At 41.0% G+C, this 18,541-nt stretch overlaps 2 protein-coding genes across 24 annotated transcripts in view; one reads left to right on the top strand and one right to left on the bottom strand.

The window, feature by feature from the left end:
* The window catches only part of unm_hu7910 (un-named hu7910), a 47,705-nt gene extending 40,046 nt beyond the window's left edge, over positions 1-7,659 (bottom strand). For 3 of the 19 annotated variants that reach the window (XM_044176096.1, XM_044176099.1, XM_044176100.1), the window contains exons 1-3: positions 3,695-4,266; positions 3,547-3,615; positions 249-440 (exon numbers count right to left, since the gene is read on the bottom strand). In XM_044176096.1, coding sequence (XP_044032031.1) covers positions 249-440; positions 3,547-3,615; positions 3,695-3,860 — 427 coding nt within the window. In that variant the 5' untranslated portion in view covers positions 3,861-4,266. Of the gene's footprint in view, positions 1-248; positions 441-612; positions 2,594-3,546; positions 3,616-3,694; positions 4,268-7,438 lie in introns of those variants that run through there. The other 16 variants (XM_044176101.1, XM_044176109.1, XM_044176097.1 and 13 more) reach the window with 15 other exon arrangements.
* A 6,757-nt stretch (positions 7,660-14,416) lies between these two features.
* The window catches only part of LOC122866443 (sodium channel protein type 4 subunit alpha-like), a 210,079-nt gene continuing 205,954 nt past the window's right edge, over positions 14,417-18,541 (top strand). The window contains exon 1 of one of the 5 annotated variants that reach the window (XM_044176090.1): positions 14,417-15,189. The gene's annotated coding sequence lies outside the window, so the exon portion shown is untranslated. The remainder of the gene's footprint in view (positions 15,190-18,541) is intronic. The other 4 variants (XM_044176089.1, XM_044176091.1, XM_044176092.1 and 1 more) reach the window with 4 other exon arrangements.

Below are 18,541 nucleotides of genomic sequence, written 5' to 3'. Positions count from 1 at the left end.
GCCAAATCATCCCTGGCCGAACGTCTTCCTTGGGAACTTCGAGTTTTGTAAACATGAACAAGTCAAGCGAGGCAGTTACTGCAGTGTTAATGTAGTTAAAAGCTTACGGGGAGGTTGACTTTGTGAGCATCTGAACCCTGTACTCACTGAAGACACTGCTGCACTCACCTGTGATTAAGCTGACTGCCATTGATTCCTAAACTTCCTGTACCATAACACTACCCGATTATCAAACTCCTCTTACTTACCGATGACGCTATCGTAGTCCACGATGTCGAAGTAGATCACAGCCACAGAGCTCCAGACCCCCAGCAAAGCCAGGACCACAAACCAGGTAAACATGGAGTACTTAGAGCCTCCTCCTGCATCTCCTCCTCCTCCTCCTCCTCCTCTCTCCGTCCTCTTTCCATTCTTGCTGTCCACCGACGGTGCCTTCCCTTCTGAGGACAAGAAAATGTTCATGTTAAAACCGTGCATTATGTCTCTTACACCATTGCCACTGTATTTAAATTATTATCTGTGTTTGTAGTTAGTTTAACAAATGGTTATGTTTTATCTGTGAGCGCTAACTGGTAATGTAGCATGAAGTGTGAGTACTGATGCTACGGTTACCTGTAGGTTAATATACCTTGGCGCCTGCTTTAGAGCATTGCTTTAACGGCTGTCTGGAACTATGTTTGCGGTGTTATTGAGGCCGTGGTGTAACCCACAGCCAGACAACATCACATGGTTAGAGGCAGTGTGTAGAGGTGTGTGTGCTTAAAAACTAAAACACGGGAAGGAAAAAAAGCGTGTCACTGTGTTTGTCTGTGAAACCACAGACAGCGGTTTGTGTCTTTATTTCAGAGCTCACACAAAAAGTCAACAGCATGCATGCAAGAAAGCAAACATAACAAAGAGCTCAACTAGTGCAAAAGCCAAACGCTGCTCTCGGAAATTCTGTCTGAAGAAATACTACTAAATACTATTTTGGGGAATACCAAAAAATTAAAGAATTACTGGATGATATATATACTGTGAGACAATAAAAACGTGTCCACCACCACAGACTTTTACCATAATATCTCTGGGTGTATTGAGCCGTAGTAGACAACGTTTCAAATCAATGAGCTGGGACTGTTTTACTCAGGAAAGCTTCATAAAATACTGGACGTTTTTATATTTGTAATTGTATCAAGCAATACACATCTGTAAGTAATAGCGAAGGCCTCAGAGTGGTGTTGCCCATCTTACCAAGTGGCTACATAAGACTCGTGTGCAGTCTTGAAATGTTAGCTGATGAATTTCAGGTAGGAACCTTTCTTCCAAACTGCATGTAAAGCAAAATAATCTTCATTCAAAGTCCACTTACTAGCTTTTTCCTAAACTTTCAGCTGCATCTCACGGTCCACATCAGCAGCTGGAGTTTGCTCAGAAGCTTGGAGATGGTCAGTCATCATCACCTGTCATCACGTGACCGAAGTTTCTTAGGTCACGTGATGACAAGTGAGCAAGCTCCAACCGCTGATGAAGGCTGATGTGGCTCGAAGCTTCAGGAAAAGCTGGACATAATTATTATTTGGTCAAACTATTATTTTCAAGGACATTTCACGCATGTGTAATGTTTTGAAATGAAACCCCTCATTTGCGATTAGACAGAGTTGGTAGCAGCCTAGCATGCTGTGACAAGGTTCTGCAGAATTTTCTAGTACTGCAGATAACGAACTAAAATCTCTATCACTGCGTCATCAAGAAAAAGTTATAACCTCATATTTCAATAATTCCCAGGGGGACATTTTGGCAAATTAGAGACTCACTTGAGGATCAAATTCAAGACCTTTTCAGTGTTTTTCAATGTCTAGTTGGAAGAAATCCAAAAACCCTAAACGGTCATGCCTGTGGGTAAGGCATGACTTTAACCAGAACGATCATGCACAAAAGGTCTAATTGTTTCAGTCATGATCTTTTAGGCTATATCAAACGTTTGCTTTATTGACACAGATCTATGTCAGGTATCTATTCACGGGCCACAAATTCAGGCCGAGGAGAAAAAGACAATATGGCAGGAGCCGGAGAGGGCGGGCCGACCCAGGAATAGAGTGAGAGACATAGAGTCAACATGACCCTGACAGAGAGAGAGAGAGAGCGAGCTGACAACAGCTGTTTGTCCTCCAAGACTGAGAGCTGAAATAGCTGTAGCTAATGATAACAGCTGTCTGCTTTTACATCACAATCACGTCTAATTAATGGCCTTAATGCTCAAGACAGAAACCAGAAATAGCCTGGTCCTTTATCAGACTCTTAGTTTGGTTGAAAACTGCGTGTGTCTAAACGCAATAAAGCCTGGGAAAGGTTTCTGTGCTGCAACAAGTGCTGTCAAAGACATCCTGAAGGGTTTAAATGGCTGTTATACAACTGATAACAACATGCGTGCTGTCTGAAAGGTTTTATTTAAAGTAGTGTTAATGCAAGAGAAGATCAACCGATAAAGTGTGAGGAGCTATTTTAGAAGTATATTTAGAAAGTTCCAGATGTAAAAGTCACGTTCTCATACACAATGTTAGGTGATTAAAGCTCTTCAAGTCTTGGACGGACATGAAACTCTCCTGGTTGGTATCTTCAGCACAGAAGATGGAAAATATCTGGTTCTTTGATTAAAAAGGGCAAAGGTAGGGAAGAAGCCTGTGGACATAAAAACGTAAAAAGAAGTCAACTACGACTCCCAAGGTGATACAAATATATACAAGGTGATTTTGGTAATAAAAACATCCAATCACAGAGCTTCAAATTCTGTTACGTGGACCTTAAAAAAAGCCCTGATAATGACATGAGCTTAAATAAATTCAGTTTCTGATTCTGGCTTAATTTCTGATTAATTCGGTAACTACGACACCGTGGTTTGTTCACAATTGCAACGACGAAGCTTTATGGATTTATTACAGCTCTGATTCTCTGACTGGCTTCCTCTTCCTAACAACGATGGCCAAGGCTCATGGATGCTGCCGTATTTAGAGCCATCCGCCGCGCAAAAACTAAAAAAAACGTAGTTGAAATAATAAACCTATAGAATAGTTACGTTAAAAAGAAAACTTTGAAAAGGGAATTCAGAGTGAAGAACCAGCGGCTCCTCCCACTACAATGTAACACAAGGTTAGCTGTGATTGGTTAATACCTCCCATTGACACTGTCTAACTAAGCCGAACCAGGCCAAATAGAAACCATGCAGTGTCTAATCAGGATTTTACCTGGATCCAATTTCCCTCAAGACTTCCTGTGGATACTTCACTACTATAATAAGTAAAAGCGCTAAACAACTCTCTTCGCTGGAAAGCTTTTACTGTGAAAATAAACTACAGGATGTATTGAGTTTGCATTAAAAGCATGCTGTACAAGGTCAAACCAAACCAATCCAGGCCAATAAAAACCACAACAAACCAAACTATGTTGAGCTCCAAAACCTACAGATCCAGCTATGTATCGCTGAGCTCTACTCCTCATAAACACAGCTACTAACCATGCCAAAACCAAACCAATCCATGCCAAACCAAGCTCATAGACCTTTCCTACCTGTCTCCTCTACGACAGGCTGCACTTCCTCCTTCGTCTGTGGGACCTCCTCCTCCTCGCTAACGCTGCCTGATCAGGCCAAACCAGGCCAGATAAGAACCAAGCCCAAACCAAACCAGGTCAAACCTCATTCGTACAACAATCCTACCTGGCTCCTGGACCACAGGCTCCACCTCGTCCTGTATCAGCGGCTCCGCCTCCTCCTCATACACCTCCTCTTCACTGTACACCTCCTCCTCCTCCTCGGCGTGGACCTCCTCTACAGGAGCTGAGGAAGGTGAGGAGGAGGTGCCATAGTGGCGGTAGCGCTGCATGGACTGTCTCAGGTCTCAGCTGAACCCAAAAAACAGGACCGAGCCAGTCCAGAACCAGAACCAGAACCAGTCCAGAGACCAGTGCAGACAAACCCTCCTGACCAGTGGGTTGCACACTAAACCGCCATAAATATAAATAAATATTTATTTTAGAATATGAAGTTATGGACCTGCGATGTTCAAGTACCAGATAAAACCAAACTGAAAGATAATACGACGAGAGGAACTACAAAGCTATGACAGTACCCTAAACTATTTGAAACTTTTCAAAGTAAAAAATCAATGAGGTGATTTAAAAAAAAAGAGTTTAAAAAAAAAAAACAACCTGAAAGAACAAATATTCCAAATTACTGATCATGCAAACAGGAAAACAGATAGTGGCAAAAGAAAAGCAGTGAACTAGGAGAACGACAGAAAGTGACTGAGCTAAGCAGGAGAAAGAAAGAGCTCCTCCTCTTCCTCCTCCTCCTCCTCCTCCTCTTCCTCCCAGCAGTTCTACAGTCTACTGGCCATCCAGAACCCGATCCACACTATTATTAGAGCTGACAAACCCAGGGACACTGTGTGTGTGTGTGTGTGTGTGTGTGTGTGTGTGTGTGTGTGTGTGTGTGTGAGATGCCAGAGAGGACAGAATAGCAAACCAAATAACCTTGACACTTGTTTGTTCACACACACACACACACACACACACACACACACACACACACACACTCAGTGGGATATGTCACCTTAATTAAAGGGACAGTGAGTGAAATCTTCACCGTCCCACAGCAGACTATGACCACGTTATACCTCACAACGTTGATGTTTAACACCAGTGAATCATTATTAGAGAAAGGTTTTGTTGAAAATAATTCTACACCAGATTTGATACCTATACCAAAAATACACGATCCTTACTTTAGAGCTTATTTTATTTTATACTTATACCTACCTGGTACTTAATTTATTTTTTGACCTGTATTGTATTATATTTTTTGCTAGTACTTCCTGTGTGCACTGACGTAAAGGCGAGCTGCTGGAACAAAGCGTTTCCCTTCGGGGATCAATAAAGGATTTCTGATTCTGAAACGATTAATCGACTAATTGCTAAAGGATCACTCAGCAACTATTATGATAACTGATTATTCTTTTAGCCCTTTTTTTAAGTTAAATTTCGAGCAGCTGTCACGGTAAACTGAACACCTTAGGGCGTTGAAGACGTCAGCTTGGGTTCTGGCAAATTGAAATGGGCATTTTTCAGTGTTTTATGAACCAAACGCTTAATCGAGAAAATAACGGGTAGATTAATCGATAATGAAAATAGTCGTTAGTTGCAGCTCTACCTTACTTTACTAGAAAAACTTAACACAAACAATACACTTACGTCTTTACCTGCATACAGTAGTATTTAACAAAATAATTACTTAAATCAGAATATATCTGGTGAAAGAATAAGAAAACAGATTTAAGAGCAAGCTTTCGGTACAATTTTCTTGATTTCGTTGACTCAATTTTATTTCCAGCTCTAGTTATATCTGATAAGGTCACTTAATATTAATCACCGTCTGACTATCTGGACGACACAGAGCACACCGTTTGCAGGCAGAACACAGGTTATTTGCGCAAAATGTGTGTTATTCTTTGATGCACCTTATTCCTGCTTTGACAGTTATTTGCTTGTGTTGTGACTAACTTAGCAAATGTGATGGAAAGTTAAAAAAAAACAAAAAAGGGGGCAGCGTGAAATGAAGATGAAGCCAGTTTCAGTTCAAGTTTTAAAACTACTTGAATCAGCTTGAAGTTGGCAGTATAGGCAGTCAGAAATAAGATGAAGCTCTCCCTGATTTCTACTCTGTATCGCACTTTGAATAACAACTGGCTCTGTGTTTGCAGCACACACGCCTGCTGTTGTAAGCTGCATTCCCATACTTACTGAAGGTAGGTCAGAGCAGAGGCGGTATGCATTTCTGTCTCATAAGTTTCCCCGTTTTACACGCACAATGCTGAGTTTAAATCTCTGATGTGAATGCCAAGCGCTAATGTTCATTTATTCCTGGATGACTGGCACATCCATTATTAGTACTAGGGCTAATATAGTCGGGAATACCAGGGGGAAGTTTGAGGAAGGAGCTCTTCTCAGATCACCCATGTACAGTAATTAAGCGGTAAATAAAAAGTAGTGTAATAATAATAATAATAAAACTTTATTTGTAGAGCACTTATCAAAACAAAGAACGAAGTGCTTCACAACAAGAGAAATAAAATACCACAGTGAATGACGAGATATAAAGAAATAATACACATAAAATACACAAAAGCAATAAAATAAACAGTAAAATAAACAACCAGTTCAGGTAAAATCAGGATCTGCTTTCAGATAAAAATGTGTTTTGAGATGTGTAAACTATCGATCCTCCAGTAATCATTATTGGGCAAACAGACCGCAATATCAACTGTGTTGGCAACAAAGTTGTACTCTTTTTTTCAACCTAAAACTAACTAACTAAGAGTTTTACATGTAATATAAATGTCATAACTTTATTGTATTAGGATACTGCAAATATCACAACACATCTGTGAATATCAAGGGAGTAATTGACAACAAAGATGCAAATGTAAGCATGTATGATTAGGCCACTGGACTCAAGACTACCACAGACATACTTATAATAACAAAAATATGTTTTTTTCCCCCCCTTTGTACTAATAAATGATAAAGTTATGATTATGGAATAACCTTTAAAGGTGTATGTCAGGTTTATTAATGTGTACATAAGGTGAGTAAAGTGGGTTTATCTGAGTTTGTTGTCGACTCCATCCCTGGACCTGGCTAAAAACACGCAAATGACACAAGAAACATCAACATTAAGTGTTGTCTGTTGAAAAGCTTGCAAGCTAATGTTAGCGGGCTATCACCAGGTTAGCTTAGCGTCAATTACAGGGCCACTACAATGCTACAGCTGGACAAGCAAGATAGCGGTCACGCAGAGCATCCCTTCATTTAAACTTAACCATTTAGTTAAGTTGGATAGCTTAAGTCCTCTATATTGTGGATACGTTGACAGCTAGCAAAAAATTGTTAAACTGGCCCCGTTTTCTTGTGCGGCGAGAACGTTGAACCGGACTCTACTCAAAATGCTGCCAGTTAAATATGCACTTGTTTAGTGGCATAGCAAAAACACAAGAAAATACGAGTTAGGACATTTACATAAACGAATAGAAACCACTACTCAGTTCGGCATCGGTAAAATACACCAACCGTGTTTACTTTAATGACATCTTAAGTTTATCTGCCGGTTCACACTGGTTCTAGACGCCCAGCGGGAGGCACTTTTTCCTGAAGAAGTCTGTGGGAACCACGGGCGATTCAATAATGAAAGCTGTAGTTTGTGTTGCACAATATATCGGTATGTTAGCCGCATTGAAGAATGTATCTAAACGATTCCTAAAACATCTTCGGTTTCGTTCTGCCAGATATGCATATTTGCCGATAGGGAAAACAAGTTTAAATTGCAGAATATGAAATGGAAATACGTACGGAAGACTATAGAGGCGCGTCCAGGGCTCAAAGAATCTAGCAAGGAAAGGGTACTGACCTTTTTTGGCGTGGGTTTTGGGATTCTTTCTCTGGGCCATTGCTTCGTAAATTCTCCAATGCTGTTTTTTCAGTTATGCAGCTACAAACTAACAAGCTAATTTATCTGTAATTGTGACAAAACATGGACGAAGTCGCTTTATGTTCTCCGCTCGCATTGATGAGGCTACGACTTCACCAAAACTCACGTCCTCACTTGGATACCAGTGAAACCAAAGTCCATAGTAACCGTGATAGACTTTATATTTGACCAATCAGAGCCGCAGAACCTGCTCGTGGGCGGGACCAAAGGCGGCCGCTCATGATTTTAGACCAATCAGGTTGCGGGACAGCTTCCCAGTCTCGTCCATGTCTTTGGAAAGGAGCAAAAACGTGGCAGGAGAGGAAGAGGAGTTTTAAACATCTGGGGCGAGGAGGAGAAATAATTTTAATAAACTTTATTGGTATAGCTCATGTCTAAAAGCATAGGTTTTAATGTAAATGACAGAATGAGAAAAAAAAATTAATTAAATCACATGATATAATAAGGCACAAACATATTCTGACTTCGCTCCTTTTCCAAACTCTTCTCCCTTCCATTATTTTTGTAAGGATGAAGCCATTATCAAAATCTGTCACCACCATCACCATCATCACCTTTTTATGATTAATCATCATCATCAGGTTTTATTACTGTTTTGGTCTGATGAATAAAGTGAACAGCTCCCCCTGCAGTTTTTTAACATTAAGTGCCTGCTTGGTATATTAATCTCACATTGCATGTTGTATATTTGCATGTATTATTTTCCACCTGTACATGTACACACACATACACCTGTCTGTATATGTACTTATCAGAAGCTACAGCGTGTTCTGGTTCATCTCAGCCAGGTTCAAAGTTAAACATACTTACACACTAAAATCCCTTTATTGCCTCCAACTGCAATGCACAATCACCTTCAAAAAATGTGACTTATTGTCTTCAAAGTGCTTGCTTAGGTTTGGCTCCCGAGACAGAAGATTTCCGACGTGCTCATTAAATATACTCCCGTCGGCGCTCATCAGGTCATCAGGTGGTTGTTTTCTAACTGAACCTAACAAAAGATCCAGATCAGGTGGTTTTGGTAACTTTGGTCCTGTTTTCCGTCACGTGTGTGTCCACCTTCAAAAGCAAGCTAAAAAACATTTTGTCAGGCTTCTTATTAGATACTGTCTGGGTGTGGATGTGGGTTTTATTTGTGTTTATTTGTGATGAAATGTGCAATATAAACACAATTGCCTTGCCTTATAATAATGAGACACAAAGCAGGAAGGAGAAGTATGAAGAAAAACAACGGAGTTCATTTTTATGGAAGTCTTAAAATCAAGTGGAACATGGCACATTTCTGATCTACTGTCACACTTCATCCTGGAGCATTTACGTTCAGGACTGCCTTATTGAAAATGAAATAATAGATTTCATAACCTGTTTAAGCCCCGATGAAAGTGGAGATTTTAATTAGGGCTTGATTTATCGTCAGTGACATCTGCAAGAAGAACTTAGAAATGTCTGAAAAGTATATCTTTGACTCAAGAGATCTGAACTCACAACTTCAAATGGGAAGATTTCTTGGTTGCATGAGGTGCAGTGATTGCTTTAACCTACAGAGGACGCTGCAGTATAACATTTGGCAGACTGGGAGCCATGAAGCAGAAAAATGGACAGTCCTACAGAATGAATGTATTGAGTATCGTCACTCTTTAACCTTGTGAAGAAGATATACTGATTCATGCAGTTTTCTCCTGCAAGGAAAGTCAGATAGTTTCTTCATTTCTCAGATGGATTTCTTTGCTTTAATGCAGTTTCAGCATCTAAAAAGCTACACAGGGACAGGACATGTGTACAAAGATAACGGCATCTTTACAAATAGCAGCTGTGGGGATAAAACTTGTGACCTTCGGGATTATCAGATGGTCTGTTAACTACATGGAAACTTCATCTGAGTTTAACCTGAGGGGGGAGATTAAAAAGGCGTTCGAGCACATTGTGAAAAATCCCGTCTATGTAATTGTGTCTTCACAGGTGATTTAACAGAAGACACTCTGAGCTTATCAGGATTCACACTATTCACATTATGGTAACTCAACTTTTCCTCTATATGTTGAAGCATGTTTAAAAAGACTCCGTTTAAACTTGAGTGAAGTTATTAAAGGGAAATACCTCTCTTAGAAGTTTTGCATGAAATCCTCATTTATATCTAAAGAAATTACTGCTTGTTATTATTGTATATTTACTGTATTTATCATGTGTTCATTGTCAAACCAAATATGCAAAGGGAATTAAAAAGAAATGACATCTTTTCCTCACTTTATGTTACATTAAAGTAAGTGAAACATTTTAATCTAACCTTAACAGGAAGTTGAAATAAAAAACTTTAACACACAAAAACAGACCCAAAACTTTACTGTGGCAGAAGTTGTGTTGGCATGTAAGAACAGAAACGTATTTCTTTATTACCTCGTAGACTGTATGTCCTTAATTCAAGTCATTTAATTAGTAAGTAAACTATTATCTGCGGAGCATCATGATGAACTTGATTCTGAGCAGATTCAGAAACTAAACCATGAATCAAACAGGAACTCCCTTTCCAAACTTCCTGTTTTCGTGCACACACCAGCAGCTCCTCAGTCTGTGGTTTCTCAGTGAGATTTCCACGTTTGGCATCTTTTTCGTCTCAGAAAGTCACTGAGCCGTCGGCGAGCAGCATTCAGAGCATCATGGGACACAGCTCGTGAAGTAGTGATGTGTCGGAGGCGAACGAGTCGGCTCCTTTAAGTGAACGAAAACAAAACGCATGACAACGAACAAATGACACTTTTGAACAGAGCAGAAATATTTTTTGTTTCATATTATATATATATATGCAAATTCAATTGAAAAAATACTGTATGTGTCTCTATAGAGTTGTGCAATTATTCAGTAACCGTGCTGTTTCATTAGTAGTTATTCTTGACATATACATCTTTTTAACCGTCAGTATGACAGAATATTTCAGTGTCTTGCACATTTATTTCTTGCAACACGTAAGAAAGTAACTTAGCAGCGAGCAGCAGAAGTGCTACTAAATGAAGAGCCGTTTGGGAGCCGAAAGAGTCGGCTCTCTGAGAGGAACGGAGCCACGAGATCCGGCTCCCTCCAAAGAGCCGGGATTCCCATCAGCATTGTGAACAGGCAAGCCAGGGCACTGCTTGGGGCCCCAGGCCGTTAGGGGCCCCCCGAGGGCTGACAAACTTTACTCTACAACAATGTCTCAAAATGTGGCAGCCGCAGTGACCGCAACCCCCTCCAACAATGGACTTTTTGCAATGACATCTCAGTAGGAAACCTCCCTGAAGGGGCCCCATGCCATTCTAGTCGAACTTGCATGAAGCACAAAGTTTGAACTGAAAGCCCAGGAAGCAAAATGAAGAGGAGTTATCTGAAAAAACCCAAAAAAAAAAGAGGATGAGGAAAAAAGAAAGCAAGACAGTGGGAAGTGGAGCAGATGTCGATAAAGTTGTAAATAACTGTCTGAACGTCAGCCTGAACTATGGGGGAGACACTTGAATCACTTCAGCTTAGACTGATGGCGTTTGTCCTTTCGGAGCTGGAGACTCCGGCCTAGTTAGCAGCCTGAAAGAGAGCGAATAAGCTATACAGTACTGAAACTTCACAAAACCAGTCAGCCACCAGCAGCGTTAGGGAAATGAACGCCGTCTCTGCCGCTCAGAGAGTGCCTTTGTGTGGGGCCACGGAGGGTTTTGGAGGGGACAACAGCTGTCAGACAGGAGCTTTGTGTGTCCGAGCTAAGCTATGAGGAAAGAAAGCTGTGTCCAAGGAGAACATTTGTGTGAAAGCATTTTGAATTGACTTCATTAACATGCTGCTATAATAATAATAATAATAATGTCACTCTCTTATCTCTCCTCAGGATCTTTCAGGATCACAGCAGCAAAACAGGAGGACGAAGTGCCTCCTACAAATGCTGATAATGAAAACTGTAAGTCCAGTATTCCACGTTCATTGATAACACATGCCCAACAAGATTCTCTTATTGATTACTGTTAAGGCTCTTCATGGCTCCAGGCTATATTTTAGACCTTGTAATCCCTTATGAACCTTCACGTAGTCTGAGATCTTCGGGCAGGGGTCTCCTGTCTGTTCCTGAGTCCAGGATGGAAACTAAGGGGGACAGAGCTTTGGCCATCAGGGCCCCGAGGCTCTGGATCAACCTGCCCGAAGACATCAGGCTGTCTGAGTCAGTGTCTTCGTTTACGTCTCGTCTCAAAACACATTTTTATCTGAAAGCAGATCCTGATTTTACCTGAACTGGCTGTTTATTTTATTGCTTTTGTGTATTTTATTTCTTTATATTTCGTCATTCACTGCGGTGTTTTCTTTCTCTTGTTGTGAAGCACTTTGTACTCTGTTTTGATAAGTGCTCTACAAATAAAGTTTAATTATTATTATTATTATTATTATTATTATATTCTTTATGACAATTTGCACCCTGTTTATTTGGTCACATCAGTTCAGTGTCCACCTGCAGGACGACACACCAGCTCAGGCAGATCAGTGCTGATACTGAGAACTGAGAGTTCAATACATTTCACTTTAATTAATAACACATGCCCTAGATTGTGTACGACATATATACCCTGTTTTTGTTTCGTTATATCGGTTCCTGAAGTGATTTAATTATTCATTTAGGTTTTTATTGTTCTTTTATATTAAACTACTAATGTGAACATTTTAAATTAAAAAAAGTTTAGATTTTGTGCATTTTTCATTAGTGTCACACTCATAATATAACAATGATAGACGCTGCTTGGTGGGGCCCCCTGGGATTTTTGCCTAGGGCCCCAACAGACTGTAGAATCGACTGGGACACCAAACCTCTCCTCTGAAAGCAGACAAACAGGACACATCATCAAACAAAATCTTATCCGCTTGTCCCCAAATCTTTACCGAAATAACACGACGGCAGCTGGATCGTTCGGGCTTTTAGATATTTGGACGTCAACGTGAAAGTTTTGGAGCAGAACTGTTAGAAGAACGGCCGTCAACACCTTGGTTTCGCTGCTGGTGTCAGCTTGAGTTTAGATGGCGGATCGAAGCTTCACAGCCAGACTGACACACACACACACACACACACACACACACACACACACACACACACCAGCTCATTAACAAATCTCATTAACATGTGAATAGTTCCTTAAATTGAATTAAAACAAAACCAAGTCTGGTATGTAGATTATTTTGTGTCAATAGAAAACTACATGACAAGCTTAAATATAGAGAAAATAAATGACACAATTATTATTATGACAATACATCCGAATAAAAATCAGTTATCGTGTTTGAGGTTTTCTTACAAACACAAGGGGGGGGGACTCTGCACCTCACACTGTGGACTCAGGGGCATGCTGGGAAATAAGTGATCATGGTGGGAGGTGGACAGCAGAGACAGAAAAGCAAACAGAAGAAGTTATTTGGAAATTATTGGTTTGAAGAAAGTTTACAAAAATAGCTTTAAAATGGCTCAAAAAAGTACACAAGTATTACCTATTATCTTGAAATGACTTCGTTATCTTGTGGTTCAATCATCCACTTTTCTTGAGATGAAAGCTTATGTTTTTGTGGCGCTCGTATTTATTTTTAGGACGCTTATCTCAACACGGCGACTTAAATTGTTGTCATGATCCCAACTTAGTTATTTTATTACTTGGGGGATAAATTATGGTCATTACTGTCACTGTAACTTTCTTTTCTTGCTCACTGTCACCTCTGTCATTTTCATTCTGTTCGTTTCATTGTCTCAAATCATCTCAACAGGAAAATTTAACCTTTCTTCTGCAGAAGGCGAGATTATTACTGTAAGTTGCGATCACGTTTCTTTATAAAACAAAGAAGCAAAAGAAAAGTTAGTTTCGGGCGTCTTTACAAAGTCAAACTGGAGAGCTTACAACATGAAGTGTCTCCGCATCTGAAAAGCTTTTGTTTTAAGGTTTTTAATCTAACTTTAGTCATTATCGAGACAGTACCGTAAACTACATGACCAAAAGTATGTGGACACTTTAACATGAACATGTTCATGAACCTGCTGCTCCAACAGCCTCCACTCTTCTGGGTTCAGTCTCTCCTCCAGATGTTGGACCTGCTGCAGGGATCTGCTCCCATTCAGACACCAGAGCGTCAGTGAGGTCCAGCACTGATGCTGGGGATCAGGTCTGGGGATCAGGTCTGGCTCGCAGTCGGTGAAAGCTGTTGGACGGGGTTGAGGTCAGGACTCAGACCGGTCAAGTTCTTCCACATCAAACTGGGAAAACCTCTTCTGTATGGAGCTGCTTTGTGCTCGGGGGCGTCGTCATGCTGAAAACCAAAACCAGGAGAAAAAGCCCCGGGGGTTGTCCACATACTTTTGGCCATATGGTGTATAACAGGAAAAGTTTGGTTACTGTTCATGATGACAAATGTATAGCAGGTCCTTTTATATCAGCGTGCCTCAGTATAAACAGCCTGAGAGCAGACGCACTGCTCTACAGTGAGTTAAAGGCAAAGATCAATACATGTCAGCTGTTGACCTTACACACACACACACACACACACACACACACACACACACACACATTGTTTGTGTGTGTGTGGACAACAGTGACAGAGGGCAATATCATGTTTTGTTTACTCAGTATATCCCTATAATGTTAGGTTTCTACTCTGATGTGTGTGTGTGTGTGTGTGTGTGTGTGCACGTCTCTGTTTGGTGTGTGCCTCACGCGCGTGCGCATGACAGCGCGTGTGCGCGTGAACAAGCGTGTTTTCGCATGTCCTCTTCACTCCACGCATGTGTGCGTCTGTGAGTCCCTTCCTTTCCCCGTGATCGCGTGCGCGTCTTCGGTCACCACAGCGCGAGACGAACGCGACTTAGGGCGTAACCTCGCGATACTCCCCCCTCTCTCTCTCCCTCTTTCCAACTCTCTCTCTCTCTCTCTCCGTCCGCGTCCAGGGGCGATCAAGCGGCGGGGATGATGGGAGTCCGTCCGGTCAGCCCTACCAGCCTACCGACCTACCGGCGCACCGGAACGCAGCAAAACACTCCGGTCTGACGGCAAAACTTCCCACTTTTTCGCCTTCAATTAATTCCTCCAAAATAAAAAAAATAAAAGCAACAGCTGGAGCCGCAAGGGGGACTTTTATTTTGGAGGCGTGCGTTCTTCTTGTTAATTGTCACACCTGAAAGGGATGAGAAGAAATTAAACATCTCTTTTGCCGAGGTGGAGGAGCGCGTTTCTCGCGATTAACGGAGAGTAAAAGAAAGCTGCAGCCGCTCCCGGAGGATTAAAGCGGCCGAAGTTGGGAAGATGCCGGAGGAACCGGAGCAGACGGAGTGAAGCAGTGAAGCAGCCCGGTGCGCACTTTCCCCTCCCCGGCTGGACTGAAGCGCTACAGTCCGCTCCCCCTGCCGCTGCTGGAGGGACACTTCTGCGCTCCTGCCTCTCCTCATTGTTTCCGTCATCATTCTCGCTCTGCTTGGATTTAAAAAAAAAACAAACAAACTTTTATCTTCTTTTTCTTCCAAGAAACACTTTTCTTCTCTTGCGCTGCGCGGAGTTTTCCGCTCATGGGTCGGCCACTTTGCGCCTCCTCTCCGGATGGGATTTGGCAGCTGTGAGCGGGGCGCGGTGGAGCGGTGATGGTGTGAAAGCGACATCAAGAAAAACCCCGCAGTTTTTAACGCAGGAGTTTCACATGTGAGTACATGCGTTTCTCTGTTGTTGTTATTGTTTTAAAGGCTGGGAATAACCGTGTTATTGTGGGGTGAACTCTGACCTTTTTTTTTAGAGCCAGTTGATCCTGACAAGGCAAAACACCTGCGACACTGAGTAAAAATCACTTCTGTCAACGAGAAATCTTTCATTTCATAATTTCTTTCCCTCACGAAGATCAGCACCACACCACGCGGAGCGCAGGCATGTTGTCAGCTAATGTGGAGATCAAATCAAACGTGTTTAAAACTCGTATTTCTGCATATAGACTTCCATACGTCCTATACAGGAGCGCAGTGAACCAAACTCAATTACGAAAATAACTAATTTTCAGATAAAACTCTTCATGTTGCTGATGATTTTGACACAGTGGTTTTGGATGACGCAGACTCCGCTTTGTCCTTTTTTAAAGTGCAATTCGGACCTGTTCCCTCGTCTCTCCATCCCTGTTTTGAGCTACTTTCGCCCTCCAGAGACTCAGTTTCCTCTGTTCCTATGCAACCCCGCTCCTTATCAGCCGAGCCGAGCCGAGCTGTGCCACCACTTTCCATTAATTAACCGTGTCTGTTTATGTAAGAGGAGATACATTTGGGGCTGCGGTTGCTGCTGGTTGTCATATTTTGGCCTGTTTACTTCTTTGGCACAACTGTTATATTCCGACGCTATTCCAGTAATATTTCCTCTGGGACTTGAAGTGCGTCAGTGGCACTCAATAGAAACCTTTTTAGTACTTTTTTATGATATTTTATCCTAATATTACAGTAATTCTGCGATGACATTGCTATAACAGATCTGTGTAATACATTTATAGTAACTTTATATCCTCTGAATCTCTATAATATATATAAAATATTTCACAACATTCCTATAATATTCATGGTTTTGGTGGTGCAATATGTAAGTGACCTTTTAGTATCATAACTGTCCATATATAATATAATGCTTCATCTCTTATGATATCTATCTATATAATTTGTATATTATTAACCTGAGTGTTTGTGTGATGCCCAGCAGTGTGGTTATATATTATAGTTTTATCTCCTATATTTGTATAATATTCCTCTGGTGTTCCTATAATATTTACATGACATTTGAAGTGTGTGTTTTAGCAATGAGCAACACCGTTATACGAGGAAATAGCGCTGAAAACACTGTTTTTGTGGCCTAAATGTGTGTGTCATCTGTGCTTTTGTTCTAAAGTGTAGCCCGCTGTGTGTAGCTGATTCGCTGGACTTGGGTTTTCACAACAAACTGCATCAAATGAGGCTTTTGGTCACAATGTTTTGTCAGTTCCAGGGACTGTTAATGGAGAAAAATATATATATTTTGTTGTTGTTGTTGATTTTATTCAGGATGCAAATGGATTGATAATTGTTTTTCCTGTTTTGTGAGGATGTTGTGAAAAGAAAAGAGCATACACGCAAAAAAACCAGAATATCAGTTAGACCTGCAGCTGTGTTCACTGGCGTTGCCCGATGACCTTTGACCTTCCACCTTCTGGATGAATCCATCACACATACTGACCCGAACACCACGGATTACTTCCCAGCACACAGCGTGTAGCCTGATCAGTTTTTATTAGGACAGGATTAGACAACTGCTGCTTTTTACAGGCAATTAATCAGAAACCAAACAACCGTCACAAGATGAAAGCTCGTGAAATATCAGACCGAACAATTATATGATGGAAAATAGAAACAAGGTAATACAACAAACAGTATTAACTGTTTTACCTTCTAACATTTTCTCATTAATTACATCATTTACATGTAATTCCTCAAAATACATAATGTGTTACTGTATGTGGTATTAATGGAAATTCCATTTATGAAAAGTGGATTTAATCAGGGTCGTCTTATATTTGTGCCATTACGGTAACATCAGCATTTGTTCTGTAAATAAAAAGGCAGATGACGTGAGTTTAACATAATGAAGTTTTGACTTTGGACAGCAGTCCTGTGGCTAATGTCGTGACCTCCGAGCCTTCCTGTAGTGGGAGTATTAACAAGAATTTCTCAGTTTAGAAATAAAGTGATCTTGTGTTTCTTTATAAAGCTGCATTAAATGCCGCCTGCCTCACCTGCAAAAGCTCTACAGGGCAGGTGAGCAGGTGGCATGGCGGGTAGGGAGGAAAGCTGGAAGGTGGAAAACATGGACTAGAAAAAGGAAAGTACAGTATGTGAGAGCTGAGATGGGTGAGTAAGTTGATTTGCAAGGTGGGACACAGTGGTAGGAAGGAAAAACAAAGGACGGGCGGTAGATCAGGAAAGTAAATGTAGGTAGAAAAGAGTCTGGCAGGACTGTTGATGGGAACGAAGAATAGATGGAAGGTCACAGATGATGCTTCACCTTCTACGATTCTGTTGGCTAAACGTTCAATAGCATATTTACAACCCTAAGAGTTTCTGTCTGCTTCAAGAGCTTTTCTGTCCAACAAAAGAGACTTAAATGTGGTGAAGGACGCACAAAGAGACACAGCTTACTGTAAAATATCTGGCTGCAGCGTCACCCTGAAACAACACGCGAGGCAAGGAAGTGAGCGTTCTTTGCAAGCAGAATAGTTCAAACGAACAAAAGAGTTGTTCGTGTTGGTTGGGCTCGACCGATAGGTAACAAACGGGCTGTTTAGTTGCGTGATGTATCGTATAAACAACCAAGTTCAGGTGATCTGCTGTTTCACGTCACTCAACAACAAATTTAGTTCATGGGCCAAAGAACAGCGGATTAATTTCAGGAAATTCCTTTTAATATTGCAGATGTTTTGGACATATTCATGTGAATATCTTCTTGAGTGAAATTGTATCCTATGATTATCTTTCACTGTGTATTTTCAGGCTGGATCCTGATGCAGATTAAACATTTCATAACATTTTCTAATATTAAGAGGGAGGCACAATTAATTTTTTTTGTTTTTAAATAGTAGAATAGTAAATAGCTTTAATCCTATGTCTGTTAAATGTTCATTTATCACTTTATACTTTTAGTATTTTTCTGTCAGAATCCGTTTCTTTTCTCGTTCTGTAAAACATAAAACTATCTTTGACTGATCTTGAAGTCGGGGCGGTTACATAACTATCCAATCAACTGTGATTTTGGGTGACTAGCTAACCCCGCCCATCATATAACGCCACAGTTGACCTTTAGCTAGTTGGTAGCTAGCAGAGCAATATTTTAGTAGGTTTGTGTTTGAATGTCAGCTGGTAAAGAAAACAATGTGGTTTATGTCAAATGTATTCATTTAACCCTCGTCCTCCTCCTGATTTTAACAATGGAGGTGTAGGTGGACACCAACAGTCCTCTGCAGCTCTGTATTGCTAAGCCACTTCCACTTTTGACC

The sequence above is a fragment of the Siniperca chuatsi genome, linkage group LG19 (assembly GCF_020085105.1).
Source record: "Siniperca chuatsi isolate FFG_IHB_CAS linkage group LG19, ASM2008510v1, whole genome shotgun sequence".
Classification (NCBI taxonomy): Eukaryota; Metazoa; Chordata; class Actinopteri; order Centrarchiformes; family Sinipercidae; genus Siniperca; species Siniperca chuatsi.
Note: the sequence above shows the minus strand (reverse complement) of the source record. Positions and strands in the feature narration are given on the sequence as shown.